At 38.6% G+C, this 16716-nt stretch overlaps 1 protein-coding gene across 5 annotated transcripts in view; it reads right to left on the bottom strand.

The window, feature by feature from the left end:
* sbf2 (SET binding factor 2) overlaps positions 1–14267 on the bottom strand; it is a 609277-nt gene extending 595010 nt beyond the window's left edge. For all 5 annotated transcript variants that reach the window (XR_009446846.1, XR_009446845.1, XR_009446847.1 and 2 more), the window contains exon 1: positions 14136–14267. Coding sequence is in view for 2 of the 5 variants with exons in the window: in XM_059652034.1 (XP_059508017.1) it covers positions 14136–14190 (55 nt within the window). In the remaining 3 variants the exon portion in view is untranslated. The remainder of the gene's footprint in view (positions 1–14135) is intronic.
* Positions 14268–16716: the final 2449 nt, after the last annotated feature.

Below are 16716 nucleotides of genomic sequence, written 5' to 3'. Positions count from 1 at the left end.
AACTAATTGCTCATCATTCTTTATTCAGATCTCTCTGCTGTGTTTCTAAAAGAAAGCAAAATATTCTCAAGTCAAAACTTGCTTAACTAGACTCTTCTGTAAGCAGATACAAATGGGAAAAAGAACAGCTTTGTTAACAATACAAGTTGCCAACAAAGTGGTTATCATGGCAATTCCCTGGATTGCACACTTTTGGGCCAGCATGGTTAAAAAATACAATGTCAGCAAAGAATTATTCTATCACTTTACAACAAAAATCAGTTAAAGAAAACCACTTAAACAAGCCACAGATGCAATCTAGCACCTAATTTACCACATTGCTTTTTTTTTGCCTGGATGCAGACGCAATTACGAAGCCACTTCAAAAGCTTATATTTCCGGTAAATCTGCCCAAATGTGTGCAACACAGAATTGATATTTTTCCAGTGTTTGAAATCTTCAGAATACTGTAGGAGTAGTGAGTAGGGGAGGTGAAATCAAACAGTTTTTCAATTTCAACTTTAACAGCATAGTCTGGATTTTTAATATAAAAAAAATCACACCATTGCATATATTGGGATATGATGAGAAAATTGGTGCCATAAGTAAAATATGTATTTATTTCCAAACTGACTGGTACAGATCAGTACGTACTGCTTATTTAGTGAGGGATAAAACAGTGGTTAAAATGCTACAGCAAACTTTTATCAATCCAATTAAGGGAGCGGTTTAAAGAACAAAGAACAAAGAAAATTACAGCACAGAAACAGGCCCTTCAGCCCTCCAAGCCTGCGCCAATCCACCTCTATCTAAACTTGTTGCCTACTTTCGAAGGATCTGTATCTCTCTGCTCTGTGCCCATTTATGTATCTGTATGGATGCATCTTAAATGATGCCATTGTGCCCGCCTCTAGCACCTCCGCTGGCAATGCATTCCAGGCAACCACCACCCTCTGCGTGAAATCGTGACCCTTAGTAATTGAGTCCCCAACTCGGGGAAAAAGCTTCCTGCTCTTCACGATGTCTATGCCTCTCATGATTTTGTAGACCTCAATCAGGTCCCCCTTCAACCTCCGTCTTTTGAATGTAAATAATACTAATCTGTTTACTTCCAGGTTTTCAAAAGTGGTAATACACAGGAGTTTGGAAAAGTTCTAAAAAGTAGCTGAAGGCTTTGCCAAAAATACTGGGGCAAAGGGAAGTTGAATACCCAAATGGCAGAATCAAAGGACTAGCCTTTACAGGTATAAACAATTACAGAAGGTGAGAGAAGTGTCATGTTACGTGATTTTGAATATAGTAACGGAGAGAGAAGAAACATTGATTTTAAAAAAGACTTAAACTGAGGGAACAAGGTGTAGAGCTGAATGAACACAGCAGGCCAAGGAGCATCAGAGGAGCAGATGCTGCTGGGTCTGCTGTGTTCATCCAGCTCCACACCTTGTTATCTCAGATTCTCCAACATCAGCAGTTCCTACTATCTCGAAACTGAGGAAAAGCTGTTTTATTTTTAAACAAGTTAGATGGATCTATTTAAAACAAAACGTAATTTATAGAAGGTACAAACTGACGTGTTCAGAAGTACAAAAGTGTGCAAGAGGTATCTGTGGCAAAGTGCTTCAAGTTGGGAATGGAAACACAATTTTGGCAAAGTGGAAATAGGTTGACTGATCTTGGACAGAATGGGAGATGAAGCTCAGTGAATTCAACGGAATGCTGAAGGTTTGTAGGTTCTAGTTCAGAGAGAGCCATATCCAGAGAAAAGAATGAATTGGGTAGTAAAGGGTTGGATTTTTTTTTAAACAAGGACAAGAATGATGCTTTGCTATTCTTGATCCAGTTGAAGAAAATCATGCTCTTGTGTGAACTGATGTTCATCTGGTATTCTGACAGCATGAATTTAATGCAGCACTAAGAAAGTTGGTACACAGAAGGAGGTCAGTAAAGTATGCTGACCTCATATTTTCTAATCATGTCAGAGGGGTCTGGATAATTGCAGTTGCAATGGCCCACAAGAAGCTCAACACTATCCAAGATAATATACATCACAAATCAGCAGACTAGCCATTAATGTCAACATCAATTCCATCCACCACCACTGTACAGGTTGTGCTTCAAGAAATCTCTTTCAGGAGCATGTTCCAGTGATCTCTCCCACCCAGAAGAACAAAGGCAACCAAAATATGGGAATGCTGATACCTGTAAGTTCAGCATGCTCACTTGGAATTATACTGCCATTCCTTCACTGTCAGGGAGTCAAAAACCTGGAAATTCCTTCCTAACAGCTCTTATACCAGATCATAGGGAGCAAATAAAGACTGCTCACCACTACTTCAAGGATAATTAGATTTGTACAATAAATTTTGGTATATGAGTATTGGTTGCAAGCCCATGAATTAATAGAAGTATAAACTAAACAAGTATAAACTAAATCAGGCAGAACACAACCTTCAAAAGAGAATGTCAAAAGTAAAACAGTAAGAAGCCATTTCTTAGAATATGTTGCTGGCTCTGAATAAAAATGACAGGAGTAGGTCTAAAGTAAAAGAATCTTGTTAAACATGGATGTAAGCGCACGTTTTGTTACAGGGTTATGACCATAAAAATAGCATGGTCCAGGTTTTGTTCATGTGTAATGGCAAGGGACATTCAGACACAAATGAGGAGACAGAAGTGGATGGAAAGCTTATGGTGTGTTGAAATCACCATAAGACCTAGGAGTGGAAGTAAGGCCATTCAGCCCATCAAGTCCACTCCGCCATTTAAATCACGGCTGATGGGCATTTCAACTCCACTTCCCTGCACTCTCCCCATAGCCCTTGATTCCTTCTGAGATCAAGAATTTGTCGATCTCTGCCTTGAAGGCATCCAACGTCCCAGCTTCCACTGCACTCTGCGCCAATGAATTCCACAAGCCTGCCACTCTCTGACAGAAGAAATGTCGTCTCATTTCAGTTTTAAATTTACCCCCTCTAATTTTAAGGCTGTGCCCACGGGTCCTAGTCTCCCCGCCTAACGGAGCCAACTTTCAAGCGTCCACCCCTTCTAAACCATACATTATCTTGTAAGTTTCTATTAGATCTCCCCTCAACCTTCTAAACTCTAATGAGTACAATCCCAGGATCCTTAGCCGTTCATCATACGTTAAATCTACCATTCCAGGGATCATCCGTGTGAATCTCCGCTGGACACGTTCTAGGGCTAGTATGTCCTTCCTGAGGTGTGAGGCCATGTACTGGTTCCAGAGGTCAAAAGGAGGGAATCTTCATGGAGGAATTCAATGCAAAGCTTAGCAAGGCATCACAATAAGCCTTAAGGAACAAACGATGAGTTTTAGAAGAAAGTCAAGATGCAACTTTTCCATAACAGCGTTGCTATTACTGTAACAAGAACAGAGCAAGCGGGAGAACTTATTGTCAAACAAAAGGTGGCAGAGAAATGTTGTAATGAAGTCTTGTCGCACATTCACATTGTTATTAGTATTTACTTATGATTTTGTTGCCAAGGTACCTGTTTGAAAGGAAGTAAATATTTTGAGGCAGGCAGAGGCAGAGGCAGAGAGAATGAGAAAAAAAGAGAATTAAAAACACAGCAAATATATTCAGCTGATCTAGGATTGCTTTCTACCAACTGTACTTCTGTAATTTAAGTTTCCAAAAAAGAGAGGTATAATTTCACTTGCATGTTTTAATTTTTTTTCAGCACACTCCCTGAAGGTCAATGAAGTCAGCAAGAGAGGAATAAATGAGATTCATGGGAAAAATCTCAAAGAAAATGGTTGCAAAATGATCAGCCAAATATTAATTTTCTTCACTGCTTGTTATGACTCAAATGATAGCATTCATGCTGTTGAATCTGAAGGTTGCATGATTGTAACATTTCAATGACTTGTGTTCAAAAGTCCTGGCTGAAACTCACTATGCAGTGCGAGTGCGTTAAGTACTGTCAGATGCACCATGCTTGTGATGAAAGATCAAAGGACCCATCTGCTTTCTTCAATGTAAATCAAAGATCCCACATTATATCAAACAACACAAGGTAAGTCATCTCCAGTATCCTGGCCACTACTTATCCCTCAAATCAACACCACCAAATAAAATTGGTCAATGTCACAATTGCAGCATTTCCTATATTGTAACAACTTTCTTAATCATTCATGAGATGAAGGTGTCAGTGGCTGAGCCAGTATTTATTGCCCATCTCTAATTACCCAGAAGACAGTTAAGAGTCAATCACATTTCTTTAAGTCTGGAGTCATATATTAGCCAGACTAGATAGGGTGGTAGTTTCCTTCTTTAAAGGGTATTAGTGAATCAGATTTTTTTTTCCAACAATTGACAATTGATTCACAATCTTCATTTGACTCCTGATTGCAGATTTTCCTTTTATTGAATTTAAATTTCACCATCTGCCATGGCAGAATTCAAACCTGGGTCTCCAAAACATTAGCTAGGTCTCTGGATTAATAGTCTAGCAATAACAACATGAGGCCATACCCTTCCCACAATGGTTAAACATGAGAAGTAACTAATTCACTATAGATGAGCTATCTTAGGGTCGTAAAGACAGTCTTTTTAATAACCTATACATGTAGTGTGGCATGACAGAAGGTATATTTTAGTAGATCATTGTCTACCAACTTTGGTACAAAAGCAATAAATACAGAACTGGAAAAGTTGCAAGCATAAATTGCTCTAAGCAAAGGCAGCAAGGGAGGGGGCAGAAAAAGGGGTGAAATGATAGGAAAAATAAAGTTAAAAATTTATTCTTTCCTTCCTTCTACTCAATCCCTTTTACTCTTTCTTCCAGTTTTATTTGTTTAAAATCTTAACAAATGTAGCACTTGACAGCCCTGATAAAAAGATGAGCAACTGGGCAAGTTAATTATTGCTCTCTCACTTACTACATTTGGCGTTTTCTATTTTCCTTTCAGAATTCTAGCATTAGCGGTCTTTTATTTTTGCAACATGATTTTTGGGCAATTGTTAAAAAAAAATGTAAAAATATTACTGTACTAGTTATTGACATAAATTATCAGTAACAAACAGCCAAGACAAGTCAGAGTGTAATATTTGGCATGCAAGAGAAAGCATTTTAAGAAGTTAACTCACACAGGATATCTAGTCACTAGGGAACACCATTCACAAATTGAGAAAACTAATCATGAACTTTTTATCTTGCAGTGGCAGTAACAAATGCATTTTTTAAATTAATTCATGGGATGTGGACTGTTAAGGCCAGCACTTATTGTCCATCCTTAATTACCCTTGCAAAAGTAGTGATGAGGTGTCAGCTTCATTTTTCAGACACTCTCACGGACTTGATGTAATAGCAAGACACTGACCCTGTTACAAAAACACAAGCCTTTATTATTTAGCAAGTACAAGCTGTGGAGGATCGCTGTCCTCAACCCGGCACAGAGCGCTGAGTTTCACAAGCAATTTTTCCCAAACAGTGGACAGTCCCCGCTTTTTATACTCTATGAATTGGCTGATACCAAAAAAAAATTACTGCAATCGGAACATAAAGAGAACACTATACAGCATTGATCGTTCGCGAAGTGACTGATAACGGCAGGATGCGTTTTCAAGTCGCCGAAGTGACAGAATGTGATTTCAAGCCGCCAAACTGTCTGGCTTGAACAAAAGGTCACTGATCTGGCCACTTCAGTATAAACAGAAGTTTCATCCCCTTACAGAATTACAGATGTCTCACACCTTTGAAAACATTTCCCACCCAATCCTATTCAGGTAGGAAGTTTAAGACAGTTTCCACATAGCCCTGTGTAGGAAAGTAAGGAGCACAAATATTAATGCAATGTTACCCTATTAACATCTCAGATGCACCTTTTTGATCCCTTGTTGTCAGTGGCATAAATTCACCAGTGATATTTTGGGGTTCCAAGATTTTAACACAGTGGCAGCATTTCCAAGACACAACAGCATCTAATTCAGATGGGAATTTGCAGATGATGATGTCCTAAGGAGTCTTCTGTCCTTGATGTTCAAGGTGGCACAGGTCACGGGTTTGCACAGTGCTGAGAGAGCTTTTGACGGGTTGTCGCAGTGCATCTTGTGCATGGCACACAACTGATACCGCAGCGCAATGGTGGTGATAGGAGCACAGCTCAAAATATACAAAGGGCAACTAGCAAATTTGCCAAAAGCTCCCAAAATGCCACCGAAAATTCAATTACAGGAGAAACCAGGGAAAAAGAGATATTGCAGATTGAAATGACAGAATTGGTGAGGATCAGCTCCTCTAATAATACCATTCCATCAACTCGCAAAAAGTACAGGAGAGAGTCAGGCTGCAACTGTAGCACCAAGCTACAAAGGGGATCTGTGTTGCCATTGAGGAAGTTGCAGATGGAGCTGAGAGCCAGGGCTTTTACCTGATGAGTGGGGAAACAGACTGCAAAGGAGAAGGAAAAATAAGAGCTGGAGGTAAAGTTAGCCAAAAATCAAGAGAGTTACTTTGGATGTTTAAGAAAAACAATGAGTTAGATCAAGTGTTGGTCTTACAGAAAATTAGGCTGAGGAATTAGTTACAGAGGACAAAGAGATGGCAGATGAATTGAACAGATATTTTGCATCAGTATTCATGAGAGGGGATATGGGTAGCATCTGGAAATAGCTGTAAATCAGGAGTTGAAAGGGAGGGAGGAAGGCGAGAAAATTACATTTGCCAGGGAAATGGTAATGGGTAAACTGTTGGAACCATGAGTTGACATGGTTCCAGGTCCTGGTGGATTTCATCCTAGGGTCTTAAAAGTAGCAAGTGAAAGTTGATGCATTGGTTTTAATATTCCAAAACTCTTAGATTCAGCAAGTTTCCTTTAGATTGGAAAGGAGCTAATGTAACTCCTTTGTTCAAAAAGAAGGAAGACACAAAGCAGGAAACTTCAAACCAGTTCGCTTAACATCTGTCTTAGGGAAAATGCTGGAAGCTAAAGATGTTTTAACAGGGCACTTAGATGAGTTCAAGTTAATTGCACAGAGCCAACATGGCTTTGTCCAAGGGAAATAATGTTTAACTAATTTATTGGAGTTCTTTGAAGTAACTTGTGCTGCAGATGAAGGTGAAGCAGCAATTTATTGTACTTCGATTTCCAGAAGACGTTTGATAAGATGCCACACAAATAGTGATTGCAGAAAATAAAAGTTCAAGGTGTAGGAGACAGCATTTTGGCATGGACAGAAATTGGCCGATAAGAGGAAACAGAAGGTAGGAATAAATAGGTCTTTTGTGGACTGGCAGGATGTTACAAGTGGTGTACCACAGAGATCAGAGCTATGATATCAACTCCTTATATTTATATCAGTAACCTGGTTGAAGGGATTGAAGGTACTGTAGGTAAATTTGCTGAAAGAAAGTTGAGGAGGATAGAAGAAGCCTGCAAAGGCTTGTAGGTAGGTTAAATAACTAGGAAAGGTTTTGGAAAATGGGAGTGTGTGTGAAATTGTCCATTTTGGCAAAAAGAATGAAAAAAGAACATATTTCTAAAAGGTGAGAAGGTGCAGAGATCTGAGTGTCCTAGTGCATGAACCACAAATGGTTAGTAATGCAGGTACAGTACATAAACGGGAAAGCCAATAGAATATTGTAATTTATTGTGAGGAGGACTGAATGCAAGAACAGTGAAATTATGCTTGTTGTTGTACAGGGCATTGGTGAGAAGGATGTTGTGTGTCATAAGCAGTTCAGATAAAGTTTACTTGACTAATATCTGGAATGTACAGATTGTAGCATGAGGAAAGATTCGCTAGCTTAGGCCCATATCCTCTGGAGTTTGAGGCACAGAGGCGGCCTAATTGAAACACAAGATCCTGAGGGAGACCTGACCAGATGAACATGGAAACAGTATTTCCACTTGTTGTCATTTTCCCACAAGAGTTATTATTTAAAAATAAAGGGGGCACCCATTTAAAACAGATGAGGAAACACTTTTTCTGCCAATGATCAAGTGTTCTTGAATTCCCTTCCTCAAACGCTGTGGAATGCAGAATCTTTAAATTTAAGGCAGAGGCAGATTCTTGATTACTATGGGGATGAAAGATTTTCAGAACTATACAAAAATGTAGAGTTGAGGTTAATATCATGATCTGAATGAATAGTGGAGCAGACTCAAAGAGCCAAGTGACTCTTGCGACTTGTTCATGTGGTCGGCAAGTGTTCATATAGCTCAGTCTAGGTTCAGCTAACTTGTGAAAGTTTCCCATCAGGAACATATTTTATTCGCCCTTTCTAATTTATTCCTGGAGATTAATGCATTTTTGAGTGGGAGCAGATAGCAAAGAAAAACACAGTGAGGTTTAGATTCGTTGAGGCTTGATGATTGCACAATTATGGTGTGGAGCAAGTTTAGTGTACAAGTTGATCTTTACAGAGTATCAGTATCAATTTTCTGTATATTTATGGTCTACCCACCCCAAATTATTTCAAATGTTAAAATCATTAACATCTGCATACTTCAGTCATTTGTTGTGTTAATGTTATTTTATTTACTGCAACCTTTCTGCTCCACACAAGGTGACTGCCACAGGTACAGCCAGAGCTTTGTGGAAAGTGACTTGTAGGCAAGTCATAAGAGAGCAAGAAAACCTCTCAAACATTTTCTTTTAGGTTATAACAGCTGTATGCCAACTACTGTTTTGAACACTGCATTGCTTCTGATATGAACTCTTAAAGCCACCTATGATTATCTTAAAATACATAAATAGCTAGAGTAAATTAATCTACACTAAAACAAAAGATCAAAGAACTATACGTTCATTCATCACTTTGAAGAAATGAAAATTTCTCTTACATCACAAACTGGTTAAAACATATTTGACAAATCATGTTAGTCATTTCTGTAAACTCCACTATTCAGACATTCACATCACAAAAGGAAGCCATTCACCCCATTACATCCAGAACAGTCAAAGATCTGACTGCACTAACCAACTTTCAGCACTGGGCTCATAGCCAGACAAGCTACGGCAGTGCAAGCAAACATGTAAATGCTGCAAGAGTTTCTAGCTCAGCCATCTTTTCAAGCATTGAGCTCCAGACTCTCATCGTCATCTGCAAAAAGATTTCTCAACTCTCCCATTAGCCTTCTACCTCTTACCTTAAACCTACGCCCCTGGTTTCATATTAATGGAAAAAGGTGCTTTTCACTCCACCCCATTTATTCCCTTTATAAAAAAACCTTATACACCTCCATTAAGTGCCCTCAACCTTCACTGCTCCAAGGACCCTCCAACATTGGCAACATCCTGGTAAATCTCAACAAATGCAGACAATACGGTATCTCTCAGAATTCTAATAACTGTCCCATCATTGAGGTTAAACTGACTGGTCTGTTATTTTTTGGTCTGTCCCTTCCTCCCTTATTTTTTTAAATAAACAAGACAATGTTAGCACTTCTCCAGTCCTCACTACTATAAAGGCAGTGACCAGAGAGGCTAGTATTCCACATACCTTAACCACATTTTTACCTGCCCTGCTACCCACAGGAATCTGTGGATACACACACCAAGATCCCTCTGATCTTCAGTGTTTCCCTGGGTTCTGCCATTCATAATGCAAGGGATATCACTATCTCACTTTTCCAGACTGAATTCTATTTGCTACTGCTCTGCACAGCCGATCAGTCCATCGATATCTTCTTGACATTTACAGCTGCTCTCCTCAGTATTAATCACTCTCCTAACTTTCATCCCTTCAACAAACTTCTTGGTCCATACCTACTATGTCTACCACCTAATGATGAACCTACACAAAAATCAAGGACCCTAGCACCAAGCCTTGAGGAGCCTCACTGGAAATAAACCTTCAATCACAGAAGTATTTCTCTTCCCTTACCCTGTAATTCCTGTAGCTCAACCAATTTTGGATCCAACACGCCACCCTGTCTTGGACTCCATGCATTCTTAAATTAACGAAGTCATATAGATTACTTTAAATGCATTACCCTCATTAACACTCCTGGTTACTTCATCAAAATTCAAAACTGACAAACAAAATCTTCCTTTCGTAAATCTATGCTCATTCATCAATGTCTCGCTGAGAGCAGATATATTCTGTCCCTCAACTCTTGTAACTGCCTCACCACCAAGGTTAAACTGATCATTTCCTGGTCTACTAAAAACAAGGAAGAGGTAATGGGACAACTTAGCAGTTCTTCAGTCCTCAAACACCTCACCTATGCTCAGAGAAGATTTGAAAATTACTGCCAGAGTCCCAAAAACCACATCCCCTGCATCCCTCAATAGCTTGGGATACATTTCATACAGATCTGCAGACATATCCCTACTTTTAAGACTGTTAAACCCCCTTCTTTCTATCAACTTCAATTTCTTCTGATATTTCACTGTCCTCCAACCTGATGTCTATACTGGAGTCATCTTTTTCCATTGGGAATACTGCTGCAAAGTATTCATCTTCCAAAAGGAAAACTTCTGTGGTATTTAATGGGCTTATTTTCTTGCTTTTTATTATTTTTTGGAAATCCTTGAGATTTTCTTTTATTCTAAATACCTGAACTTTCTTGATCTCACTTTTAAAGGTCTCCCATGCACTTTTTATACTCCTCCAGAGACTCTTCCACTTGGTATCTGCCGTAAGTTTCATGCGTTTTCTTAATGTGGAGATGCTAGTGTTGGACGGGGGTGGACAAAGTCAGAAGTCAATGACATCAGGTTACAGTCCAGATTTATTTGAAATCACAAGATTTCTGTTTTGAAGTCACCCGAAGGAGAAGCACCGCAAAAGCTTGTCATTTTTCATTAATCCTAAGCATTGTGTCCCTTAACCCCATCCTTGTCTTTACTGAAAATAGGTTTGCCCTGTTCTCTTACTATTTCCTCCTTGAATGTCAAACTGTATTTTATCATAGTAAACCGAATGATAAATAGAAAATAATACACCATGATCCTAGACCCAAATACAAATCATCACCCTTTTAATTGTTTGAAAAGACAGCCGTCAGTGGCTTCATGCAACTCCACCCCCTGCTCTGGATTACAATACAGTCAAAGCACCTTCTTGTCACCTAGTTGTACCCCTGGACCAGGGTGCTTGCGTACAAGTTCAACTTGCTCCAGAGGTGCTAATACATCTGAATAGGGTGATTAAAAAAAAATACATTAAATAAAAGAAAATTGAAATTTGAAGAACATGAATGGCGAACAATACAAGGAAACAATCAGCAATGGCCTTGACCACTCATAAGAAATATCAAGTTTTATGGCTTCTGTGCTCCTTCATTGACCCCGCAAATTTGTATGAATATGAATACAGGCAAACTTTAAATACATTACATTGCCACATACATCTTTATCAGGGGCTGTTAATAGGAGGGATCTCTGGCCTTTCTTTTCTCTTTCTCTCTCTCTCTCTTTCTGGGGCTCTTTGGCCTTGTAGCTGCAGTCTTCAACATGTCCAGGAGCAAATAGTCCATGTATTTTGGCATGCACCGAAAACATCAGGAGGGTAGCACTTGTTTGCTCTCAATTCTACTCATTAGAGTTCAGAAGAAACATATACAATGTCAGAATAAAATGTTTAGGTAATCCAGTGAGTTTCAGAAAATCATTATACAGATTCTAAACTGAGTTTTTCTAATCTGTAAAATTAGAATTTTATGTACTTACGTTAAACAAAAATATTAACTGGGATAGTGTAGGGCACGGGCTTAGATTAGCTCACAGGTTGGCGCAACAGCGAGGGCCGATGGGCCTGTTGTGCACTGTACTGTTCTATGTAATTCCAGGAATCATAGAATAACAGCAAAACCATTCTCAATTAACATTTTGATTCTTAAGAATAGCCCATATAAACAGCAGGGAGGCAATTAAATTCATAAAAGAACATTAACTTTCTGAAGAAAGACAGGCACTGGATGGTGCACCATGCGACTACAACATGTATCTTCTCGATTACATAAACAGATACTTTTATTTTGCAGTCAGGTCTATACAAAAATATCCTAAACCTCCCAAACACAAACAAAATCTGGAATTAAAACAAGTTTGTCACAATTTCTGGACATATGTTTCAAAGTACACAATTATGTATTACAATGGTAATTTATTTGCCTTGCAGCATTTATTTTTGCAATCACAGAATTAAAACTGTAGTAGTGCACACAGCTGGCCTTCGTAACATAATAGAATCATAGTGAAATAAAGTTGTTTGCATTGTGCCCTGAAGAGGAGAAACTGTAGGGTCTCTAAGTAACTGTCACTCACTCCACATGATTGACTTCTAATACTCTTTATGCTTACTTCATTAGCCACTCAGTAGCGAAATGCTCAAGGGACAACTAGAAATGGACAGTAAATGTACCAATGTCCTCCAAGAGAAAAAAGTTTTTAAAAGCAATGCAAATAGTACCACTCAATATTTTCAGATATTGTGAGCTTTTAATGGTAAGAGATTGACAAGTGCATTGTTACTTAAAAAGTGGGTATTAACAAAGTGTTGATTATGGGTATGATTTTAGGCACTCATAATAAAAACAAATTTAGAAAGTAGGCCATTCAGTTCCTCAAATCGATTCCATCCTTCTACTTTATTCGTAGTTCATCTGTACCTCAATTCTAATTCTGATCTTAGCTCCCTATCATTTGTCTCAATTAACTCGTAATCCATATTCTACATTATCAGCTAACTGTACACATAAATACATACTTGGCTTTTTTCAAACAGACTAAACAAAAAGTGCCATGGTCAGTCAATGATATCCTTTTACCAAAAAAGGAGCTTAAAATTCCTTCAAATGTCAGTACAGATAAGAAAATGGCACTCCAAAAGCTCAGCTTTTCAAATAAACCTGTTGGATTATAACCTGGTAACCTGTGACTTCTGACTTTGCCCACAACAGTCGAAACTGGCACTGTCATATCATGCCTTACATTATCCCACATTATGCTCCATCTACCGCGACCTTCCCATTCATTAAGTTTCATCAAAAATCCTCTTCTACATGTCCCTCACAGTCTCACTGAGCTTTACATCACACGCAAATTTGGAAATATTACATTTGGTCCCACCTCCAAAAACAAAATCACCATGCTTATGACTTGGCGTCAATCTCCTATCATTTCATCCAGAGCTGGTTCAGACAGCATCCTTCTGCACTCTAATAATTGTGATTCTGCAATCATGAATGCCTAAAATCTGAAGGTATTCATATGTACTGAAATATCCTATTTTTTGTTCCTTTTCCTCTTTCAGATATTGACAGACCATACAACACCAATATCTGTTTCTAAAACAAAGGTTACATGGTGTGAATTCTGTCCAAAGGGCAGTGCCAAAGTGTAAAAATGTAATATTTCAAACAAATCAAGACAGGACAAAAGCATTATCTGTATGGATAAAATACTATTTTAGGCATTTACATTATATATCATGGCAAGAGATTGCGTATAAGCTTTGTAAAAACTGGTCTAGCAAGTGGTTGCTGTGGTCAAAGAGGATGGCCATGTCAGTCTGGAGTTTCAGCAGCTGGCCATATTCTTTGGATGTCTGTAAAATACTGACACAGCTCCTTTGGTTTCGTATACTTCATGAGGGCAGGTTATTTGGACGTTACAAATGAGATGCCAAGTTGCTATTGCATTCCTTGAAGAACATAAGTCGCAAACTTGAGATTTCCTTTTTAATGTATTACTTTTTCCTCTGCTAATTCATTTGTGTCTTTTTAACTATAGACATATGTACTACTAACATCAAAGCACTTCACTGGAAATGTTCGGTAGCAGTAACACAGGAAAAATAACTGCAACTCAAGGCTACCGCCGTACTTACAAGAACATGTGTTAAACTCTCCAGTCATTCCGCACGCCAATCATTCGTCACTCCAAATACGACAACAGATTTGTTCTCCTTTATTATTTTGAAAGATTCAGTTATCAGACTACACAAAAACTAAACTAACTTGCAGAAAAGACCTTAACAGGCCAGACCAGCTCACATTAGTCATATCACCATCTTATAATTAAATAACAAAGCAGTTAAGTTTCCACCCTTGTCCCACCGGAACAACTCAGCTGCTCTGGCAGGCACTCACGGCCTAACAGGACTCTCCTCAGACCAAATGAAATGGCCACACATCTAACGACGTCTTGTAAAATTTTGAGCTTGTTTTAGTAAAAACTCACCCGTCTTTTCAGGGTCGTAACCAACAACCACAAAGTAATCGGCCAATCTCGCCATTTTTCGTGAATTCAAGGTTCGAAACAGAGAAACTCAACATTTTTCATACTGGTAAAGCTCAGCCATGTTGAAATCGCTCCCCCCCCCCCCCCCGAGAAGACAATACGCGTGCGCTGACAGGCCTGACCCTGATTGGGCGGCGGCCTGGCTTCACTGGCTGTGCAAGCTCGCGGAGGATAAGTGGTGCTGGGGGAACAATTGGAGTCGGGAGAAGTAAGGACGGGGAAAGCAATCCGAGCCGCGAGGAGTCGGAACAATTAAAGCCAGGTCAGCCAGCAGCATTCTTATCAAGTCAAGTCGCTTCTGGAAACCAGGGTTTTGGGATGCACATTTACTGTTCCATTTCCAGAAGTGTTCAGATCACCACAGAGTGTTTCTCTCTCTTTCCCATTCGAGGGATGGGACGCAACCTGACGAGGTGATACACGCTTGTTATCCTCGTTATTGCTGCAACTTGAAATGCTTCGTTATATATAGCTCCAGGTCGAGCAACAGAATCAACAGCTTAAAGTGATTGGAGCAATGCAATTCGAAACATTCAAGCTGACAGTCTTGGAAAGACTGCAACCAGAATAATAGTGTCAAATTTGTGATTTTCAATAAAATCAAACACTGCAAATCGAAGAAACGGAAAACAATAAAATCAAAAATTGTGGCTTAAAACCAACAGGTAAATTGATACGAATCCGAGCATAGTTGCATTCTACGGTAGTCGGCTAGTATGCTGCGAATATTCTGCAAGAGAGAAGGATATAGTTCAATTCAACAACTGAAGGAACAGAAACAAAAAATGCTGGAATGTTTGAGGACAGAATCCGTGGGAAGGATAAATAATTCCCGTGTAGTCCTTCATCACTTCTGAATAAGGGTCAATATTAGAAACAGTCGGACCGTCTGTTCTGTCTGCAACTGTTGGGTGAACTACGCATCTACAACATTTCCTGTTTTCATATTTTCGGTATTTGCATTTGGTCTTCCATTGCGTTCTACAATTTAAGCAGCAGATAGTTGCATACTGACTGTCAGGGGTCGGATGTGTCAGAATCATTACGAGTACCCAAAAAGTGAGCACAGATGTACATAAAAGAGTTTGTGCAAGAGGCTTGCAGTGATATCAAAGGTAAAATCTGTGGGACAGTGACAAACGTTGAGAAAATGTTAAGTCATCAGTGACAATAGTGTTTACAGTCTTGTAGGATATTCAGGCTTCAGAGAGTTCAGCACATTGCTAATATGAGGATATGCAAATAAATAAAAGGACTGAAATCTGTATCTTTTGATTTAGAACAATTCAGGACAATATAATTAGTACTGTGAAACAGTGGAATAAGATTTATAGAAGTAGACAATTTGCAGAGATACTCTGGATTTCACTTCCATTAGAATCATAAAATAATTGCAGCAAGTAGGGAGACCATTCAGCCCAGTGTGTTCATGCTTCACTTTCTACAAGAGCAACTCATCTAGTCCTACTGATGTGCATTTTCCCTATAACTCAGCAACATTTTCCCTTCAAATAACAACACAGTTCTCTTTAGATATCCTCAATGGAGGCAGAAACTGTATCAATATTGAAGGATAATTTAGTAAAGGTTTGGGAGGTTAGGGAACAGGCTGGGTTTTATTTTAATATGCAATTTCCATGTCTAGATTTTTTTTAAAGTCCCAAAAAATTGTTCCAAAGTAAGTATGTTTTAAAATAAAATTTTCAATTAATCTAAAGAGGCATACCATGATTAACAGGTATTGTAGTCAATACAGAAAATTCTACTACTTTGAGTTCATTTCCCAACGGGTTGCAAATACTTGAGACAATAGAGACAATCTCTTTCAACCTTATAATTTCAAATAAAGATATAACATAATTTTTCTCGTTTCCAAGCTGTCAACAAAGAAATTACAGTTTTGTTACTCTCAGTAATTAATTGACTAGTACTAATAAAAAAGAGCATTCATAATTTTTCATTCTCAGACATGGTTGGAACAAAGCTTTGAGAATTGTATTGCTAGTTTGTCTCAAAGTCTTTTGATTAATTGAAGGAAACTCAAATTCTTGCAGAATAACATCAAACACTTCACTGCTTTAATTCAGAAATCAACTGATGCATTCTGGGAAATTCACCAGGGTCCACGCTCTTAGAATACACAAATATGTTGGTAATCCTCCAACTGCATGAGGGCAACAATATCCAGTTGACCCATTACATTTTGATTCTGCTAAGGCTAGGAAGTAATAAAGTCTCCAAAGACTAATCACATTTCACTCAAAAACTTCAATAACATTATTCTAAAATATGTAACGACTTTAAAATGTCTCTAAAACATTTGGTTATTAAAAGCATTTTCACTATCAATTCATGAAATATGAGCACCACAGGTAAGGCCAGATTTTATTACAGCCTTCTTGACCTGCTGCAGTTGACTTGATGAGGATACATCTACAGTGCTTTAGGGAGGACATCCCACATTTTGACCAGTGTTAGTAAAGGAGTAATGATTTTTTTCATGACAGAATTTCTGTGATTT

Source organism: Stegostoma tigrinum, chromosome 17 (genome assembly GCF_030684315.1).
Source record: "Stegostoma tigrinum isolate sSteTig4 chromosome 17, sSteTig4.hap1, whole genome shotgun sequence".
Taxonomy (NCBI): Eukaryota; Metazoa; Chordata; class Chondrichthyes; order Orectolobiformes; family Stegostomatidae; genus Stegostoma; species Stegostoma tigrinum.
Note: the sequence above shows the minus strand (reverse complement) of the source record. Positions and strands in the feature narration are given on the sequence as shown.